At 49.2% G+C, this 20,610-nt stretch overlaps 1 protein-coding gene across 1 annotated transcript in view; it reads left to right on the top strand.

Annotated features, from left to right (window-relative positions):
- The first annotated feature begins 2,551 nt into the window (after positions 1-2,551).
- Positions 2,552-20,610, top strand: part of PKD2L1 (polycystin 2 like 1, transient receptor potential cation channel) — a 28,844-nt gene continuing 10,785 nt past the window's right edge. Inside the window, exons 1-8 of the mRNA XM_005285639.4 lie at positions 2,552-3,306; positions 10,169-10,282; positions 13,696-13,823; positions 14,866-15,119; positions 16,850-17,074; positions 18,217-18,445; positions 18,820-18,990; positions 20,276-20,457. Coding sequence (XP_005285696.1) covers positions 3,012-3,306; positions 10,169-10,282; positions 13,696-13,823; positions 14,866-15,119; positions 16,850-17,074; positions 18,217-18,445; positions 18,820-18,990; positions 20,276-20,457 — 1,598 coding nt within the window. The 5' untranslated portion in view covers positions 2,552-3,011. The remainder of the gene's footprint in view (positions 3,307-10,168; positions 10,283-13,695; positions 13,824-14,865; positions 15,120-16,849; positions 17,075-18,216; positions 18,446-18,819; positions 18,991-20,275; positions 20,458-20,610) is intronic.

Here is a 20,610-nt window from a genome sequence, read left to right as displayed (position 1 = left end):
CCTTTGGAGCCTGGACACCCAACACAGCACTGACTTGCCTGGAAAACCCGGGTGTTTCTATGGTTGTGGTCAGTGTTGTAGCCATGTCAGCAGGGCCGGCTCTAGGCACCAGCAAAACAAGCTGGTGCTTGGGGCGGCACATTTTTAGGGGCGGCATGGCCGGCGCCAGAATGCCGCCCCTAAAAATGTGTCCCGGCCGCCCTAGCTCACCTCCGCTGCTGCTGCCACGGCGCGTGAAACAGCTGATTCGCGCGCCGCTACTCGCCCTCCCTCCCAGGCTCTCAAACCTGGGAGGGAGGGGGAGATCCCGAGCGGCCGTTTCGCATGCCGCTGCTCCCCCTCCCTCCCAGGCTTGGGCGCCTGGGAGGGAGGGGGAGAAGCGGCGCCTGCGCTGCGGCCACTTGGAGTCTCCCCCTCCCTCCCAGGCTCTCAAACCTGGGAGGGAGGGGGAGACTTCGAGTGGCCGCGGCACAGCGCCGCTTCTCCCCCTCCCTCGCTCCCTCGCTCCCTCCCTCGTAAGCTTGAGAGCCTGGGGGGAGGAGGTAGGGCTGGGGATTTGGGGAAGGGGCCGGGTGTGGGGTAATTAAATAAGGGGGGGGGCAAAATTGTTTTTGCTTTGGGCGGCAAAAATCCTAGAGCCGGCCCTGCATGTCAGTCCCAGGATATTAGAGAGACAAGGTGGGGGAGGTAATATCTTTTATTGGACCAACTTCTGTTAGTGAGAGAGACAAGCTTTCGAGCTAAACAAAGCTCTTCCTGAGGAATCATTTTGACTTTCTCATTTCATTTCAATAAGCTAAAAATGTTTTGACTTTATCCCTTGTATGATAGTAATTGTAATACATTATTATATTATGCTGCTTATATTCAGTATTTTATACTGGAATATTCGTTTTAATGCTATCTTTATACAGTATGTTGAAGTGTAAATCTAACCTGTAGATGGTATCAAAACAAAATGATTCAATGTTATTTAAACAAAATGTTTCCGCATTATCCAAATTAAACTTTTCAGTGTTTCTGAATCAAATTTTTGGGGGAGGGAATTCTGTCTTGTGAAAACTTTCCAAACTTTGACTTTTTGTTCCAATTCAGAATGAAAACAAATGTTGGCATTTCCTGCAGATGGAAGTTCTGTTTTTCGGCCAGTTCTACTAAGCATGTTATTCTGGGGGATCGACCAAATTCCCACCAAAGCCAATTCCATGATCATTCCCTCAGTCACAGGAATCATTCCCTGGCCTATTTGCTCAGGCCCTTGTGGAGGGGGCATGCAGTTGGACTAGGAGCATTTGTCCATGGAGCCAGACAGCTGATTGCATGGGGGACTGGCCTATCCGTGGATCCCCAAGAGGGTTAGTGCAAGTGCTTGGAAGGTTACACAGGGGAGCAGCTAAACAGTTGGCCTGTGTTGGGGGAAATGCTCCCTGCCAACTTCAGCTCTGCACTTGACTGGCTTTGTCAGAAATAAATCATGAAAGGGGAAGTAACGAGTCAGGAATCAGACTGTGCTCGATACGGAGAATCTCTTGATCAAAATGCCCAGATTGCTTTGTCAGCAGTTCTGCCATCACAGCGCAAGAGGATGCCTTGTGGCAGCACATTGCCGTGCATGAGGGGGCAGATTTGCTTTTATGTCTTTAACATCACAAGCTAATGGCCCATCAGTGTTTCACAGCCTGCCCAATAAATTGATTCCTGCACTTTTAGGCACTCTTTGAGCAACTTTAGTCTGGGGGAGGGTCTGGGGCTATTTGTCTTATTAAACAGGAGACTCCTGCAATGTATCTGACACCAGGTCATTTGTTTGCTTGTGTGGATATTACCTGCAGGTAGTAGATTTTGCACCTAAGGAATGATTCAGCCAGGACTTTTTACACTAGAAAGCTGTGCTACTAATATAATATAACCCCTTACATGGCACAGTAATATCAGTATAAAGGTGTTTCATACTGGTATAGCTATTCCAGTATATGTCACTCTATACCACTATGATTGCATCCCCATTAGAACTCTTACCAGTATAACTATTTCAGTAAAAAAAACAAATCACATTAGTAACTGATATATCTATGCCAATAAAACTTTCAAATGTAGATTAGGCCTTAGGTAGTGAATATATTTTTACTGGTGCTATGCACAGTTTCTAAGAAGAATTGCACAACAACTGGCAACAAGCATTTCTTCAAGATCTAGCTGCCTATGCATTCTGTTAAATAGACTTTGTAAGACTACCTGGGATAGCACTATCTAGTGACTCTCAGTAATGATATACCTCTGTCTCGAGGGGCTTTGTGTTGTCTATTCACCCATTACAGACAGCATTCATGGTCCACTTTGTCTCAGTCACCCAAATTTGACAGCTCATTGAACATTTGAAACTTCATGGATCTCCAAAGTAATTGTTCTCTGCCTTGCTCCATGGAGCTACCCAGCCCTCTGTGGCCTTCCTTCTGCAAAATGTATCCCTCCTCCCTGGTCCCTATCTCCCATGGAGTCCCACATACAAAATCTAAACTCCCTCCTCCACTCTAAAGCCCAGCCCTTAACACTTGGGCAAGCACCAGGTGCTAGTCTCAGCTGCCTGCAGCCTTAGGTGTCCTATTAACTCCCTATCCCCTCCCTCCCGTCAACTCCTGCAATGAGATTCAGTCTCCTAGCAGCCTCCTCTCCCCACTGTGGCATTCAGAGCTGTTATCTGTGCCGGGAGGCAGAGCGCATCCCCTGGACTGTAGTTGCGCTCCCAGAAGAATAGCATTTACAGCCATTCCCAACAATGGGCTGTGCCACCCTCTGAGCCATGTCACCAGATGAGCTAGTATAAAAGAGAGAGAGAGACTGAGCCTACATGCATCCAGTGCTCAGCCACTCCGGACTCCCCTGGCAAAGGGGCTCCCTGACTCTGACAAGTTCCCTTCAAGTTACTCATCTTCTCCAGCTTTGAATTTCTGTCTCCAGGCAGTTTGCACCAGTGAGTGAATTAAAAGCACATCGTTCCCTGGTGAACCGCCATGAGCTCCTCCCGGTTAAACAACAGAGCTGAGAGCCACTTTCGAGCCCAGGAGGAGCACGAGCTAGAGACCCTGGGGAAGAAAGCGTGGGACAATCCTGTTTACAATGGCTCCCCCTCTGCCTCTCTGAAGATCCGAGCCATCTACAACCCCAAAGCCATTCTGGAGAACCCCTATGAGAACATTGAGAAGCTGGGGGACTCCCTTCCCTACCAAGAAGAGAGGAAAAAGGCGGAGGATGTGAAGAAGAAACCCTTGCCCAAGTGCTGCTTCTGTGTCTTCAAATGCATCCGAGGTAAAACTTTGGGGGTCTGGTTAGAATGTGTTTATAAACCCATGTGAAGAGCAGCCCTGGGAGCCAAGAGCCATAGAGCAGCTGTGTAACATGGAAAGCTGCACATAGCTATACTGAGCACTCCTCTAACGTGTTCTGTCTGAGGTCACACAATGAATCTGTGGCAGCTCCAGGGACAGAACCCAGGAGCACTGATCCCACACTCCCTGCCTTATCTCTGAGGTGTAGCTGTTGTCCCCATTTTACAGATGGGGACACCGAGGGGCAGAAAAGCTAAGGGGCTTGCTCGAGATCACAGCCTAGAATAGAACCTAGGCATCCTGATTCCAACCCCTTACTGTAGGAATTAGACAATACGCCTTCCCTAGATGTTTTTTATTCTAGAGGGGGAAATAGTGACCCCATATCAACACTTCCTATATATACAAAACTGGAAGATGAAAAGCCACCACACGATTGGGCTGTGGGGATTAATCTATAGGGAATGAGCATAAGAGCTATATATACTGTACATGGCTTTGCTAAAAGATAACTGGAGGGGGGGACGTAGGGAGAGGGGAATTGTTTAGGCTGGTACAAGGGGCTAGATGGAACAGTAAGGGGGCTAAAAGGTAGAAACACTAAGTTAGGCTGCAACTTGGGGCAGCTCCCGGCAGTGGGATCTAGTCGATTTCCGAGTATCTCCCAGCAAAAGGGGTGAAGCCTCATGGGTTGAGAAATTAAACACCAGGCTGGAGAATGCATTAAACTGTAGGGAAAAACCCGGCACTGGTGGCCAATGAATTGGCAACATAACCTAGTAATTCTTTTTCCCCCAACTGTAAATTCTGTGGCGTTCTAATCACAGTTTCTAATACAACCCTTGTGCAAATGTACCCACTGTAACATGTATGTAAATCATGGATATGCAGGGCTGGAAGAGACCCCAAGAGGTCACCTAGTCCATTTCCTGCACTGAGGTAGGATTGAGTACATCTAGAGCATCCTTGACCGGTGTTTGTCTAACCTGTTCTTGTCTAGACCAGCTGTATGATGTCTATAGTTTATATGATCAAAGATTTCTGGGCTGCCATTTAGAGCGAGATCCAACACACATTGAGTCTTCCCACTGATTCTGATAGGAGTTGGATTGGGTCTCTAGAGCAATTGATGGCATCCCTCAATAGCGCTGAGATGTAGACCTCCCCTGGCCCAGTAGCACAACTGGAAACAGAGGCTGAGAGAGGAGGAATGTGCCTACAGGGGATGATAGGCTAATGCATTATTTACTTTGTTTTATTCTGAGGTCTGCAGTCCCCACAGGACTCCTCCTTTGCTCGGGGTGCTGTGACATAATTACAGCGTGATGCTTGAAAACTGAGATCAATAATTAAAAAACAAAAATCCCTTTCCAGATACGATCTCTGTGTAATGCTGATGTCCAAGAAATGAGACTGAAAACCCCTATGGTATCATCATGTCCTCCCCTCCCTCCCTGACTAATCCACTATTGCCCCCTGTAGGCAAAGATTACCCGTGTACAGAGCAGTGTCATCAGGATCTGATCCAAAGCCGGAGAAAGTCAATAGAAAACCTCCCATTGATTTAATGGGCTTTGGCTCAGCCCTTAATGTATAGTCTAGTAATGACACTTGACCTGCAGCAAGCCCTTTGCATCCTCACGGCACTTGCAGATACCAATTAATTAATTAATTCTCAGTGCACCTTATACATGGAGAAACTGCTTATAATGCAGGGCTCGCCTGGTCTTGAGTCTCCTTCCATCCTGTCCCCCTGGAGGATGCTGATGGTGTGGAGAACAATTTTAAACAATTTATTAAAGCTAATGTTTAAAAAAATTATATAATACATAGGTTGGGAAAAGAGTGTCTGTACATCTGGGTATAGTGCTTAGATTATCCACAAATATAAAGTTAGTTTTTAAAAGTTAGATGATACATAGAGTACATAATCAGCAATAACCCAAATTTAGGTGACTAGATTTAAAAATGCAGTTTAGATATTAGAATCCGAATACTCAGGTACATCACTCATGAAAAGTTGTACAGGGATTTGGTTGTGGAAAGCAAAATATATCAAGGAGTGGAGATTGTCCTTCAGTAATTGAGAATTAGGTGGGTTGTCTATTCAGAAAATACAATACACGGGAAAACAAAGTCCTGATAGAACTCAGTTCCTGACACAGCCATTTCGGCTGCTTTCCAGTCAGCAGAAGGGTCCAGGGCAGAGCCAGGCAGTGGGACAGGCCAGGTGGTGGGTGACTTTCCTGCATCTGGGGAAAGGCATGTTTTCTAAGCCATAGGTTAAAGTCGAGGCTTGGCTTGGATGGCTTTAAAACTTGGGGAGAGGCCATGTCATTGAAGAACAACATTGAAGTGCAAACATCGTGTGGGAAGGAGTTCTGCTATGTGGGTTTGTTCCAGAGAGGGAGGATGGGCCAGTGGTTTGGGGGCCAACCTGGGACTTTTGAGATCCAGTTTCAATTCCAGGCTCTACGACATACTTCCTGGGTGACTCGGGCAAGCCATATCGCCTCTCCAGGCCTTAGTTCCCCATCTGCAACGTTGGGAGGGTGGACCTGCCCACCAGGGAGGGGGAGGATTGTGATGTGCTTGGACGCTGTGCTAATGGGAGCCTTCGGTAGGTAGATCCCTGGGGATAGGAGCTGAGGCAATCTCCAAATCCTAGCTCTTTGATTGCACTCATCTTTGTCTTGACGTTTCTTTTTCTGGGCCATATCCTCAGCTGGTGTAAATCGGTGTTGTTGCAATGACTTCAGTGCCAATTGACCCCTGCTGAGGAGCTTGTCCTCTTTATCTCCCCACCTCTGCCACTCTTTCCTTGATACTCCTCTGTCTCTTCCCCCTCGTTCCCCACTGCCCCAAGAATCAGCAGACTCCTGCAGGATCTCTTAGCTGATAAACGGGCACAGTGTTATTGAACTTCCCCACCCAAACACGCACCAGAACGTATGCCATCCTGCCTGGGAGTTAGCTCAGCTTTTCCCCGTTGAGGGCCCCTGGCGTGCGTTCTCATTGCAGCTGCCGTGTCCAGTGCGCCCGGAGCCCAGTGTTGGTATGGTTGGTGGTGGTGTTTGCAGATGTATTGTGTTGCTGAAAGGGGAGCTTTAGCGGAAGAATTACTGAGCAGTGCACAACCTGCTCTGGGATGCCAGGGAGACAAGATCCCCAGCTGGGCTGAAGCAAGGTAGCTCCAGTGAAGTCAATGGAGAGGTCCCAGTTTACATCAGCTGAGGATCTGGCCCATTGACTGAATGGGTTTTGGGGGGAGGTGAGTAGCAGGCTTTTGGGATCCTTTCTCTTCTACCCTGTTCTTAAGCCCCATGGTCTGTGCCCTAGCCTGTGTTCGAAGCCATGGCCACAGCTCCATACTGGACCCCTCAGGACAGATGTGATCATTGGCTAGGGTCCGGTCTCTTGAGAGCAGTGCAAAGTGCTTCCATTCCCTGCTCTCCAGGGATGAAGCAGCCCGCTGGCTTCTCCTGAACGCTCACACTGCGACAGGTCCATTTTCCATCACACCATCCTTTTCCATGGAAGTCATTGCACTTCACGGAACCATAGAGGTTTCGCCAAAATTTCATTCTGGGAGGGGAAAAGAAAGCAGGATGGGAGAGTTTGGACAGTGTTGAAATGTCACGTTTTGATGCTTTCAGAATGAAACATTTTGATTTTTCAGTTTGCAGAGACCTTTTGCTTCAATTTTTGTAACGGGGGCCTTGTAGCCTACATTACAATGTAACAATTTTTAAAAGGCGACATCAAACCAGAACATTTTGATCAACTCAAAACAATTTTTTTTCTGGGCATTTGGGGGTTTGTTCCTAATTGCAACAAAGACAAATGTCAAAATCTCAATCCTTTGGGAAACAGGGTATTCATGTCCTCGCAGCTCTATTTGCTCCTGTTATTAACATTACCTGTAGCAATCCTTTCGCCTCTGGCATCCAAAGATTTCAAAGCAATTGATAATCATTGATGATTAAGCGTCACTTCCCTGTGAAGCAGCTAAGGGAGATATATATAGGGACTGACACTTGGAACGCAATCCAGAGCCCAGCATGGCAACTCAGGAGCTATCTCAGAGGAAAGACCAATCCTGTAGTCCTTATTGCAGCCCACACTGGTTGGGGGGGGGGGTGTTTTGCAAACCCCACGTCCTGCTCACAGGAACCTGTTGTGGGTTACCAGAGCAGACTGAAATGCACATCAGCCCCGGCTAGGGTGCCCAGACAGCAAGTGTGAAAAATCGGGATGAGGGTGGGGGGTAATAGGAACCTATATAAGAAAAAGACCCAAAAATCAGGACTGTCCCTATAAAATCGGGACATCTAGTCGCCCTAGCCCTGGCTGACCCTATTGCACCTCTTCACATGTGCAACAGAACATTAGGACATCAAGCAAGGGGCTGGTGGTGAGATGAGGCCCCATCTGCATGGTGGAGATCCAGCCCTTTAACCCTTTACTGCCTGGTAGTTGTTGTTGATTGTTATAGTAGGGCTTAGTGGCCTCACTGTGCCAGGTGCTGCACAAACACAGAAGGTATCCCAGCTCGAGGAGACATACCCATGCTAGCGCAGTGAAAAGGGAGTGTGGCCACTGCAGTCCCAGGGGCTAGCTGCCCTGAGTACATGCCTATGGTCTCGGAAGGGATTGGAGCAGCTAGCCTGTCCTGTCACTCAGGCTGCTGCAGCTACACCCTGTTTTTAGGGCACTAGTTCCATCAGAGCTAGCACAGGGAAATTCCAGCTTGAGGAGACGTACGCTCCCAGCATAGATGTACCATTAGAAAGAGCCAGTCCCTGCTCTGAAGAACTTGCAGTCTAAATAGACAAGACAGACACAGGGAATATTGTCCCTATTTCAGAGATGGGAAACTGAGGCACAGAATGATTTGGCCAAGGTCACACAGAGAGTTTAGGGCACGGCCAGGAATTGAGCCCCGATCCCTTGAATCCCTCTCCAGTGCCTTAAGTGCATAACCTCCTTGAGGCTGAGCTCCTCCTCACATCCAGGGTTTTGTTTGACCTGGTAGAGCTGTGAAATTTTGCTCTGGCTCTAGATTTGGCTTCCACTCCTTCCTCCACCCCCATAGCTCAGGGGCGTTTGCATGCAGGGTTTTGATGTGAAACCCATCTCTGGTTTGAAGACACCTCAAGCCAATGTTTGCCTCACTGGGTCACTCACACGCATAGTAATTCAGCTGGTCTCAAAGTGCATGTGACCCAGAGAGGCAAACAGCAAACTGTCTGGGCTGCTGCTCTGAAAGGCAGAGACCAGCGTGTGCTAATGCAGAGCTGAATGCTCTCTGCTCTGCTTAACTGCCCTGGGACAGCAAGAAGCGAGTGCACGCCACTGCACCATGTTGGCACACTCCAGAGTGAATGCCCATCCTTTTTCTGTCAGAGAGCACTCAGGGTGTTCAGGCTTTGATCAGGCAGAGCTGTGCCCATCTCTCTGCTCCAGGTGTGTACCAGGGCTGGGACCATATGAAAGGAGTGAGAACCATTGTGATTACTGATGTGGATTAAGCCGCCCGGCTTTCAAGTGGAAGTTTAGACATGTGTGGGTGAAAGTTTGAGTGATCACACAAAGGAGCCATTAGAGAGAGAACGAGCAAGCACTTTAATGGACTCAGGCAGTTCATTATCTGCGCGCTGTCAGGGTCCTTGGAGGAAAAAGCTCCATTCTGCCTGATCAAGCATTAGGCGATGCTCAGTGAGCTGCTTCTACTATGTCAAGTGCATAGGGGCTCAAGACACAGAATTAGCTCCTTGGGGCTGGCCCCTCCGGGGTGTAAATTGCATTGAAGTCAATTGAGCCACATCAACTGACATCCGAGGAGGAGCTGGGCCTCGATTTCCTGCAGCTCCAGGGTGTGGGGTCAAGGTGTTTGATTCAGGATCATCTCCTCCAGGGGCTCCTCAGGGTTTGTGCATCGCCCAGGCCCAGAGATTTTGGGTGTCGTTGGAGAGACACAGGAAGGCCCATGCTGACCCTGGAGCACCCGGCCTGGATGCAGCTCAGCTAGGGAAGTCCTGCCTGGATGGCCAGTGTCATCACATGAACATGTGAGGCTGCCTGTCAGGTACCCTCTTCCCACTGTGCCAAGCACTTGCTCTTCCACATACAGAGACCTGGCAGGGCCAGCATCCCACTGAGCTGCCACCGCTCAGACTGATGGGGCTTGGTCTGCCTCCTGCCAACCCCCATACCTGTGCGCTGGCCATCACACAGGGAGAACGTTCTCCTGCGGCCTTTGCCGAGCCCTGATGGGAAGGGTGGAGGACAGAGAAGGAGGCAGGAGGGAGGGACTGACGGGGCCTGATGGAGACAGGCAGAGGGGGAGGGGAGAGGCACCGAGGGGCTCAGTTGAGAGGACAGGGGAGTGGTGTTGTGCAGACTGATGGTGCAGACGGGGATGTGATTACCAGCAGGGAAGAGTGGGTGACTGACTAGACATATCCTGCTGGATCAGGGCTGAGGTGCGCTGTCAGCATGGGATGGACAAGCTTGTCAGATGGCCCCTACTTGTCAACAAGTAGGGCCTCAACCAGGTCTTCAGCATGAAAAGCATGAGTGTCCACCACCTGAGCTAAAGGAACAACCCCCTTCAGCTGGCACTTTAGTAGATTCTTATCCTCTTATGTGGACCAGCTACTAGCTGAGCACATGCTCTGCTGGAATGAGCGACCCTTTCACCGCCCTGCCTGTGCTGCATCACTTTAGTCAGTGGGTCTGTGATGCCAACAGTTTCCAAGGGCTTTTCTATGGGCATTGAGCAGCTAACTCCTCTGACAATCTCACCCTACATTCCCCTGGTGCTGCTTTATGCTTAACAGGCCTCTGGGGGACAACTCTGACTGAGAATACTGCTGAAGACCGAGAGCTGTATGTAAAGACCACGCTGCGAGAGCTGCTTGTTTATGTCATCTTCTTGGTGGATATCTGCCTACGTGAGTAGCTGTCCGGATGGCTCGAGGGTGGGTCTGTGTCTATGTGTGTAACTCTGTTTAGGAGGGTTTATGTTTTGGACATCTTGGCTCTAATTTATGGGATGTTTAATATCTCGTATGTGCACCCAGAGCTCTGGAGGGCACATTCTTAACTAAATCAGTAAAATAGCAACATCACGTAACAGCAGAGGGAAAAATACACTAATTTATTACACAGCTGGTCAATGCCAGATCTTGGTAATCTTTAGAACAGCTTGGAATGTTTTCATCAAAATGGTCAGCATACACATTTTCTTGTGAGTTGACCTTTTCCAGGTTTTTTTTGTTGGGTGGGGGGGAGAGCGAAACATTTTTGGCTTTCAAAAAAATGTTCAATTTTTGAAAAAAATCCTCACAGTTTGGGGTTTCACAATTCAGTTTTTCACTGACAAAAAAGTCCATAGGAAATTTGGGGGGGGGGAAATGAAGAAAAATGTTCAAAATATACCCAGGGGAGGGGAGAGGGTATTTTTGACTAGTTCTAGTGGTGATTCTCTACGCTCCAATGGCACCGTCCATCCAGCATTCCCTATGGCCTCTTCAGACAATTACCTGACCCTCACCAAGCTCCCTGCAAGGGAGTTAAGTACCGCCAGACCCAGTTGGTAAGTAGTTAAGGGGTCTGAGTTTCAGAAGGGCTGAGACCCACATCTCCAGTTGGCTTCTGCCGGAGCAGCGGTTGCTCAGGACCTCTGAAAATGATGGCCTCAGTGCCGTGTCTGAGTTCAGACAGCAAATTGAGGGCAGAGAGCCCAGGAATCCTGGTGGCCACTGCCCCACTCTAACAACTCCAGTGCATTCACTGATGCTTCTTTCTGGGATTGTGAGAGAAGCAAACCCCACCAGCTGGCTCCTGAGAGAAGAACACATCTCGGAGGAGTCCTGCACAAGATGAGCAGAAAAGTATTTCCTCACTTCAGAGATGTCAAGGCTCTTACTCAGGTGTCTCCCCTAACTCCCATCCGCACATAAAACCCTTGCACCCGACTTTGGTGGTGCTTTCAGCTTGAGCTAACTGTCCCATCCGGGGCTATCGGCTAAAACCCCGAGTGAGGCTTTCATGTGGGCTGGTAACCCGCTCACTTTGCAGTGTGGACACAGGCTAAACCATTGCAATGCTGATAATCCTTCCTTCAGCGCCTTCCCATGATTCCCTCTATCTAGCCAGAAGGACCAACAAGTTCTCCCACAATTCTCTGGGAAAGAATCAGAGCAGCTCAGATAACTGCAGAACAAGAAGCTACGGGTTGTGCTCACAGACATGCTGACGACACACCCAGGGGAGCACAACACCCATGAGGGCATAGAGTCTCGGGTATGGCTTTGCAGAGTAACTGCTCACACCCAGGTTCCACTTGCCCAAGAAGACATCTCGGCATCTGAGACGTCAGCACAAGGCCTCTGCACTAAGTGACTTGTCATCTCCTGCTTTTAAGCCATGCTTCCCAGACCTCAGCACAAGCTCTGGCCATTAACCTCTATCAAGCCACTGCAGATTTGCACAAGAGCCCCTCCTCAGATTTGCGCCAGGAAGCTCTGTAAGAGCAAAGGACAAATGCAAACAGCCAGGTCTCGAAGCTTCCTGGAATCTGAGCCACATTGTTCAAACACACGCAGGGAACTGACGTTTCCCCTTTAAATCTTGATGGGCCATGCGGGAAGGGTGGTTAGGATGATAACGGGGATGGCAGCTCACATTGTCCTCGGGGGTGGATTTAATGCAGCTCTGTACCGAATAGTAATGTACTTTGTGTGGGCAGAACAATTGCTGTTTGCTTTGGGAAGGTTCATTGTTATCTCAAAGGAGCACCTGTGGCATTGCATGGTGCAGTGGATTATATTTCATGCACCCCGTGGCAGAACAGATACACAAAGGTACCAAACGGGGTGGTTATCGCTCAGGCACAGGGGGATGGCATCCCAATCAGTCTTCCAGTATGACTGAGACACACACCTATTCTGAGTCATGCAGAAGTCAGTTTTTGAACATTGGTTGCTTTTTCAGGAAACCCTTTCATTGAGGGACAGGTCTTAGGATTTGCAGTGTTTGATTCTTTGCCTGGGAGAGAAGTGTGCGTGTGTCATTTGTGTTAGATCCCACTCAAAGGTCTGGATCCTTGTTGAGTGAAAACTAATCTAAAGCTTCCCACCAAGGGAAGTCCCTTGAAGTCTTCAAATCCAGACTGGATGCCTCTGTAGCCAAGCACAAGTTCTTGGGCTCAATATCGGGGTACCGGGTTGAAATTCTCTGACCTGGGATATGCAGGAGGTCAGAATAGATGTTCGAACAGCCTTGGAATCTATGCACTTATGAATCCTAGGACTTGAACAATGGCTATGCATGGCAAAATGGCTGTGTAAGACAGTGGACGAGTAAGCAGAAAGAAACAGAGCTGTAATCGGCAAGGTTTCTTCATCAACTTATAACCACCATCAGTTTAGTCATCACCAGGGATTAAACCCTGGCTCCTCAAAAAGCTTAGACCATGAACATCTGCAGCTGGTGCTAAATGTCTATGCTCCTGGTGCAGAAAAGCACTTGGGTGCATGTGTAACCCTAAGGAGCTAAGGAGTCCCATTGACTTCCCAGGTCAGAGGGTGGAGCAGGTCCCTGGAGCAAGGTGGGGGACCTGGAAAGGAATAGTGACTTTCCCACATTTCCTTTCCTGGGCCCTGTCCCAGCCCTGCCCACACAGAAGATAGGTACTTGGCTGCTGTTGTTTTTAAGCATTGTCACCCTTTAAGAGCTCAGTTTAGGTGCTTCTGTATGGTAAAAAGGAGGCCCTTTAAAAACTGTCCAGCTGGGCTGCTTGCATACAACCTGCTGCTCTGGAGAAGCCCAGCAAGCCAAGCCACTGCAGCTCTGAAATAGATTTCATCCCCAGTGAGAGAGGTCCCTCTGAATTCAGAAATACTTTTGCTGAGGACTTTGGAGAGTCCCTGAGCATCAAATTCTTCTCTTCCTTCTGCATTCTCTCCTCTTTCCTCCCAAACTCACCTCTGCTAAGGTAGAGCTGATATTAATGTTAGTCTCTAAGGCCTTGGCTACACTTACCTGGTAGTTCGGCGGCGAGCGATCGAACTTCTGGGTTCGACTTATCGCGTCTAGTCTGGACGCGATAAGTCGAACCCGGAAGTGCTCGCCGTCGACTGCGGTACTCCAGCTCGGCGAGAGGAGTACCACGGAGTCGACGGGGGAGCCTGCCTGCCGAGTGTGGACCAAGGTAAGTTCGAACTAAGGTACTTAGAACTTCAGCTACGTTATTCACGTAGCTGAAGTTCCGTACCTTAGTTCGAATTAGGGGGTTAGTGTAGACCTGGCCTAATATTCATGTGCAAGGGGAACCATCCCCCTCTCTCCTGTTTTCTCCTAGTGACTTATGGAATGACCAGTACAAATGCCTATTACTACACCAAAGTGATGTCCGACCTCTTCCTGCACACCCCTTCAGACAGTGGGGTCTCCTTCCAGTCCATTGGGAGCATGGCTGAGTTCTGGGGGGTGAGTACAACCAAGTACAGTCCCCAGGTTCTGGGAAATGGAAATCTTCCCACACTGAGCCCTGTGCTGGCCCATGTCCCTCTGGGCAGTGTGTTGTTGCTCCATTTGCTTCTGCCTGTTGATTGACTTCTGTGACTGTCAATTTTAGTTCCCTTCCTGTGTGAACAGTAGAAATTTCACTGTCATTTGCACACACAAAATTCACCAGCCATATCTAGCTATTTGAGCACAGGATTTATTTCCATTACTGTGTTGCCTAGAGGCCCTGATATCCCTCTAGACGCTGTACAGACACACGGTGAGACAGTCCCTGCCCCAGAGAACTTGCAACCCAAATAGACAAGACAGACAAAAGATGGGAGAAAGGGAGTGCTATTATTCCCATTTTACAGATGGGGAACTGAGAAGCTAAGTGACTTGTCCAAGGTCCCACAGGAAGTCTGTGGCAGAGCTAGGAATTGGACCTAGAGCTTCTGCGTCTTTCTCCAGTGCTTTAAAAAAGAAGCACCTTCTGATTTATGTGTGATAACTGCATGCCTAACTGGTGTGAAAATCAGGCCCTGGCTCTCAGCCTACGTAGACTCCTGAGGGAATTTGATTGTAAGTCCCTGCAGCTTTCATCAGAGTAATGAATAATGATGGAACAGATGCATAGGATCCATCGGATTTCTGCTAAAGAACAAGCTGAGAAATGATATGGCACAAGCAGCATGAATGCTGGTGAGACACCACGACCTCTTGTGCTGATCAGACAGCTAGAAATAGCTTGTAACGAGTTGCCTTTGTCTGTCTCCGCCATTTAAAAGCCTGCTATGGATTTGCCTTTCTCCCACTGCACCTGGGCATTGGTTCACCATTTTCCATCCCATCCTCCCCTTTTCTAAAGGCATCCCCCTTCCATCTAGCCACGATACAGCAATACGGGGAGGGCAAGGGCATCATGACAAGCTGACACCTGGTTGTGACAAGTCCCTGCAGCTTTCAGGGGCATCCCATTGGGTAGTTGTCTTGAGCCAGATGCCTGATTCCTCTTCTTTTGCAGTATGCCCAAGGCCCATTGCTGGATAGCTTGTACTGGACCAAATGGTACAACAATGAGTCACTAGCTCACAACACCCAGTCCTACATCTACTATGAAAATCTGCTGCTCGGTGTCCCACGTCTGCGCCAGCTGAAGGTGAAGAACAACTCATGTGTGGTGCATGACAACTTTAAGGAGGACATTTCAGGTTGCTATGATGTGTACTCTGAGGACAAGGAGGAAAGAGTTTCCTTCGGGCTCATCAATGGAACTGCGTAAGTGTGCCCCTCTGACCAAACTCCTTTGCACTGGAAAATCTTTGATTGACTTTTGCCGGAACTTTGGCCAACTTTTGCTAAAATACCATGTGAAAGGCTAGTCCCATGGGTAACAGGATGTTGGGGGTGAGAATCCCGTGTAGGCCTGCAGAGTGCTTTCCCTCTGACTCCCACTGGCAGCCAGACCAGATGGGTCCTATTGGCTCCAGACCAAGGATATTAAAAAAGCTTCAGTGTCTCTCTGAGGCTGGAGCAGAAGAGGTTCCTGCTGGGGAAAACTCTAGGAACTGCCATGCTCAGAAGAAAGCTTAGGTTGAGACTCTTGTATTTGTAGTTTAAGTTGATGAAGACACAGTCCTGGGAGAGAATATTTTTGGACCAGATGCAGTGAGGGCACAAAACCCGCTACTTCCCCTATAATATCTGTGACCCATGAGAAAGAACCAAGTCCAATAGGTCTTGATAGCCTGTTCTCAGCCCAACCCCAGATGTTAGGATCATTCAGTTAAGAACTGTGACTTCTGGATGTTTATCTGAATTGAACCAAACCTGCAAAACATTTTGAAGTTCACCCTTAGACTGTCTGATTTCCTCACCCTTGGTTCATATTAGGATACTGGTTGTGGAGTTGCCATGTTATAGTCAGAGAATATTGAGATGTGATCATTTTGATTAACACTGTATGTGATTAGGTCAGTAAGGTGAACTTGCTGTATACTGGGGTAATGAGACTTGCCTGTCTGAATGCATTGTTCTATCTTAAGACTGTGGGAGAAACAAGCAGGGAAGCCACTCAATGGACCCTGGTAAGCAACCTCTGAGCAAACACTCGCAGGGCAATTACAAGACAAAGGGGGAAACTATTAGTTTTGGGGATTCTATATCCTGTCTCCAGCAGTTGCAAGGCTTGTTCTGCCAGTGCTGGGATTAGCAAGTCAGTGAGCCAGACACAGTTAAAAAGTAACTTGGTCTTTGGGAAGCAGAGTGATCAAAAGGACTTGACAGTTTTTAAAGAAATCTCTCCCTAAAGGGGAGGGGTCGGGGAGAGAACTGGTTTGTGAGTGACAGGAAGAGACTGTCACGCACACCTGAACAGTCTTGTGTGGCTCTGCTGGAAGCTTAGCTCTGCCAAGGTCCCGGTGTGGAAGATGAATAGATCCCTGGCACGCTGGACACGCGCATCGTCTGTTCATTGTTTTCAAGTCTGTTCTCTCTATAATGTTGTAGTTCTACCTAAATCATACTTTGCTTTAAAGAAGGCTGCCTGGCCACTGGGCAGCACCACTGTCATTGCTGCTGGAGGGAATAGAATGGCAGGCGCTGAAGATAAATGAGGCCTGCTGCCTAATCGAGGGTAATCACAGGGGACTGCGGCCAGGGCCCATGCTGACCATGGGAGAATCACATGATTCCACCCTGAGAAAGGTGACAGGTAAAGGCCAGCAGGGGTCAGCGGCGTGGCTAGGCCTGTGACGGCCAATGTCTTGTAGCAGTGGCTGTGATTGGGGGCTCCTGTTGTGCTAGGCGCCAGATAGCAACACAACGCGAGACAGCCCCAGCCCTGAAGAGCTTACAGTCAAAATACTCCAGTGCGGCAAAGGACAGGAGGAGAAGTGGTTTGCCCCAGGCCACCCAGTGGGACAGCTGGTCCCCTGAGTCCTAACTCTGTGCCCTAGCCATTGGGTCACGTTGCCTCTCAAGGGTGGCTTGTGGATTTCCCTGTGCAGGTGGAAGTACCATTCTGAGGAAGAACTGGGCGGCTCGTCCCACTGGGGTCGACTAACCAGCTATAGCGGGGGAGGATATTACATAGACCTCAAGATGACCCGGGAGGAGAGTGCGGAAGCCCTGCAAGTCCTGAAGGAGAAGTTGTGGCTGGACCGGGGCACCCGGGTGGTCTTCATTGACTTCTCGGTGTATAATGCAAACATCAACCTGTTCTGCGTGCTGAGGTAGGTGGAGAGCAGTGGAGACCCTTTTGTCCTCAATCCCATCACATAGCACTGAAAACATGACATTCGCACCCTGCCCTGCCTTGATGCCTTTAATCCAACGCTCTCCAAGCACTTTACCACATTAATGAATTCAGCCCCTGTGCCCGACTGTGGGGTAGGCCCTTATTGTCCTGCGAGCCTGCAGCAGAGACATTAAGTGACTTGCCCTAGGTCATATAATGAGCTAAAGGCTGGGTTGGGGAGAGAAGCCAGGAGTCCTGGCTCCCAGTCCTCTCTAACCAGAAGGGATGGAGGAGGCATGAGTTCTGACTTTTGAGGAGGGGGTGACATCTCCTTCCCTGAGCCCCGTCACCTTTGATGCCAGCTACTGCCGTGATTTCAAGCACCATAAAGACCCGCAATAGATCACTGTGTGTACGATGAACCGAGCTAAATCTCTTCCTGGTGGCTGGGCCTGGGGCAGGCAGAATTATGGGTCCCCAATGTAACTATTGCCTAAGGAGAAGTATCACGTAGCTGGTAGTAAAGCACAGCTAGGGAAGTGCTCCCGGGTCAGCAATAAGTAAATAGTCCATTATTCAGATGAAAATTGGACACAATCCAAATAAACTCCTGTTACGTTCTCGTCCAGTCTCCCCAGGAGATCCTTCACCTGCCCAGATCCCACTCCCTCCAACAGACCAGCAGCTCCTCATTTTATCAGATTGGGGCCCCACTGTGCTAGGTGCTGTACGTATCCCTCGTGAGAGGCAGTGCCTGGGAGCAATGGGAGCTGCTGCATGTGAAGCCATTTTGAAAGTCTGGGCCCACCAAGGCTAGGGACTCAGGCCCCGGTCTTCACAGGTGTTTAGGGACTGAATGCCCATTGAGGATCTGAGCGTCAGTATTATTGGTAGCTGCCACATGGTTAATAAGGAGCCTTTATCTTACCACCATAACCACCGGCATTTCACTGGTCCCTGGTTCCCTTCTCCATGCGCAGCGAGGCAGTGGAGATGATTGAAAAAGCCATATATATGTGCCTGACTCTCCCACGCCCCTGGGTTGGCAGGTGCATCAGAAGGAGGGGATGAGCCCAGTGCATCTCAAGAACATACAACAGTCTCATGGTCATTCTGGGTTTCCTTCTCGCCTTCCAGGTTAGTAGTTGAATTTCCAGCCACCGGTGGTGCAATCCCTTCCTGGCAAATCCGTACGGTGAAGCTCATCCGATATGTCAGCACCTGGGACTTCTTCATTGTGGCCTGTGAGATCATTTTCTGCATCTTCATCTTCTACTATGTGGTGGAGGAGATTCTGGAGCTGCGCATCCACAGGCTCAAGTACTTCACCAGTGTCTGGAACATCCTGGATGTGGTGGTCATACTGGTAAGTGGGGGTGGAGGTGGGGCAAAGATGGAAAAGCAAAAGGAAAGTTAAGAGCAGGGGAACTGGCCCAGATAAAACCAGAACTGGCCCAGACCTTTGCCCTAATCTCAGACTGAACCGCTAGAAGGAGACAATCGCATGCACTAAGGCTGTGACTTTCAATAGCAGTTCGGTGCCTTTGCAGATCTCCCCCTTGAGCACGTGCTTGGCTGGATGAGGGGCTAAGCCAGTGTGTTCCTACCACCCACCTGTATTGCCAGTCCCTCCAGTGAAATAGCCCCATGGACCGATACCAAGGAGTTCTGATGTTTTTAGCCCCAGTCCCCAGTGAACCTGGAGGCCCAGCGGTAACACAGGCCATTTCCTCTTTTCAGCTGTCCATCGTTGCCATTGTGTTCCACATCTTTCGCACCATCGAGGTGAACAGGCTGATGGGAGAGCTGCTGAGACACCCTGACATCTATGCAGACTTTGAGTTCCTGGCTTTCTGGCAGACTCAGTACAACAACATGAACGCAGTCAACCTGTTCTTTGCCTGGATTAAGGTACCGCATGGGCTCCTGTGAGAGACTCTGCCATCTGAACAGCATGTGGGGAAAGAACCCAGTGGGCCACAGTTCAGGGGCTCTAATCTCCCCTCCCCTGGTGTGGACAGAGAGGAGCAAATGCAGGTGGGAATGGGGCAGGCTAATGGAGAGGAATATCTCTGCCTCGGGTCCTGCTCTCCGCATGGAAGCCCTGCACACCACGGAGTCTGTGCTCTGGAGAGATGGGGTGAGCTGAGAGCTGTGGCATAGAAAACGGGACATTATGGTGTTGAGCACCACGTAATTTTATCCCAACACTACAGAAAAAAATCCCACAAAGTGGAAATGTTTAATTCCAATTGTTTTGCAACAAAAGGTTTTGCGTCTTGATTCGAAACGACTTTTGCTTTTGAAATTTCCTTCAATTTTATTTTTGTAAAAAATTAAATGTTAAGACTCCCCCCACCCCCACCCCCAAAAAACCCCCACTCGAAATCTGCCCATTAGAAAAGCCAATTCCCAAGGGCAGGGGCTGGATGGAGAAATCAGAGCCCAGCCTTCTGCGCGCAGTGCTCCTGGAAAGCTCCGTATCTACAGCCCTGGAGAGACATCGTCTTATCCGCACAGCAGACAAACCGCACAGCACAGAAAGTTTCTCCAAACAGCCCGACCCTGCCCTGCTAGGACCCCCTCTAGGACAAAAGGGAAGGCTAGTTTCCAGACCCACTTGATCTTGGCACCTCTGCTAACGTTGTCAAAAAGAATGATAATTGGAGCTGATTTTTGTGGTGATTTTCCTGACATGGACACACTAGGAGTTGGGCTGAGACAATCAGCTCCTTTCACATTGGTCGCCCAATAGCCAGCAGCTGATAATGACCATCAGTCTGTGCTGACCTTGCTGAATGACCATTGCAGACTCAGGCAGCGACATGCCTTTGGTACAAAGCCAACAGGTTGGGCTCTGTATTCTATGCTTATCTGGTCCTCGTTGCCTCAGTCTGTAATGCATTTATCCTCACAACACCCTGGGAGGTAGGGCAGGGCTACTATCCCCATTGCACAGATGGGGAAACGGAGGCACAGGGATATTAAGTGAGTGGCCTAAGGTCACACAGGAAGTCTTTGGCAGGAATTGTACCCAGTCTCCCTCCTGGACACCCTAACCATTGGACCATCCTTCCTCTCTACCTTCTCTTCTGCCCTGCTGCATTGTTTCTTGTAGTGATACTATTAACTCAGTGTGTGCATGTATATGAGAGATGTCCACATCTTACCTTACCCCTGTCTTTTTTCCCCCTAGATATTCAAGTACATTAGCTTTAACAAAACAATGACCCAGCTTTCCTCCACGCTGGCTCGCTGTGCCAAGGACATCCTGGGTTTTGCCATTATGTTCTTCATTGTGTTCTTTGCCTACGCCCAGCTGGGGTACCTTCTCTTTGGGACGCAAGTGGAAAACTTTAGCACCTTTATTAAATGCATGTAAGTGTGTTTCTCTCTCCTTTTCCCTTCCCCGCTCACTGTTTCCCGCCACCCTTTCATTCTCTGGCATCAAGTGCAGTCCTTCCCTGTGCAGACACAATGGGCAGTATCTTCTCAGCAGATTCGTCCCTGGGTGGGTTCAGAGTCACAGCT

Source organism: Chrysemys picta, chromosome 7 (genome assembly GCF_011386835.1).
Source record: "Chrysemys picta bellii isolate R12L10 chromosome 7, ASM1138683v2, whole genome shotgun sequence".
NCBI lineage: Eukaryota > Metazoa > Chordata > Testudines > Emydidae > Chrysemys > Chrysemys picta.
This window is presented reverse-complemented; position numbering and strand designations above follow the sequence as displayed.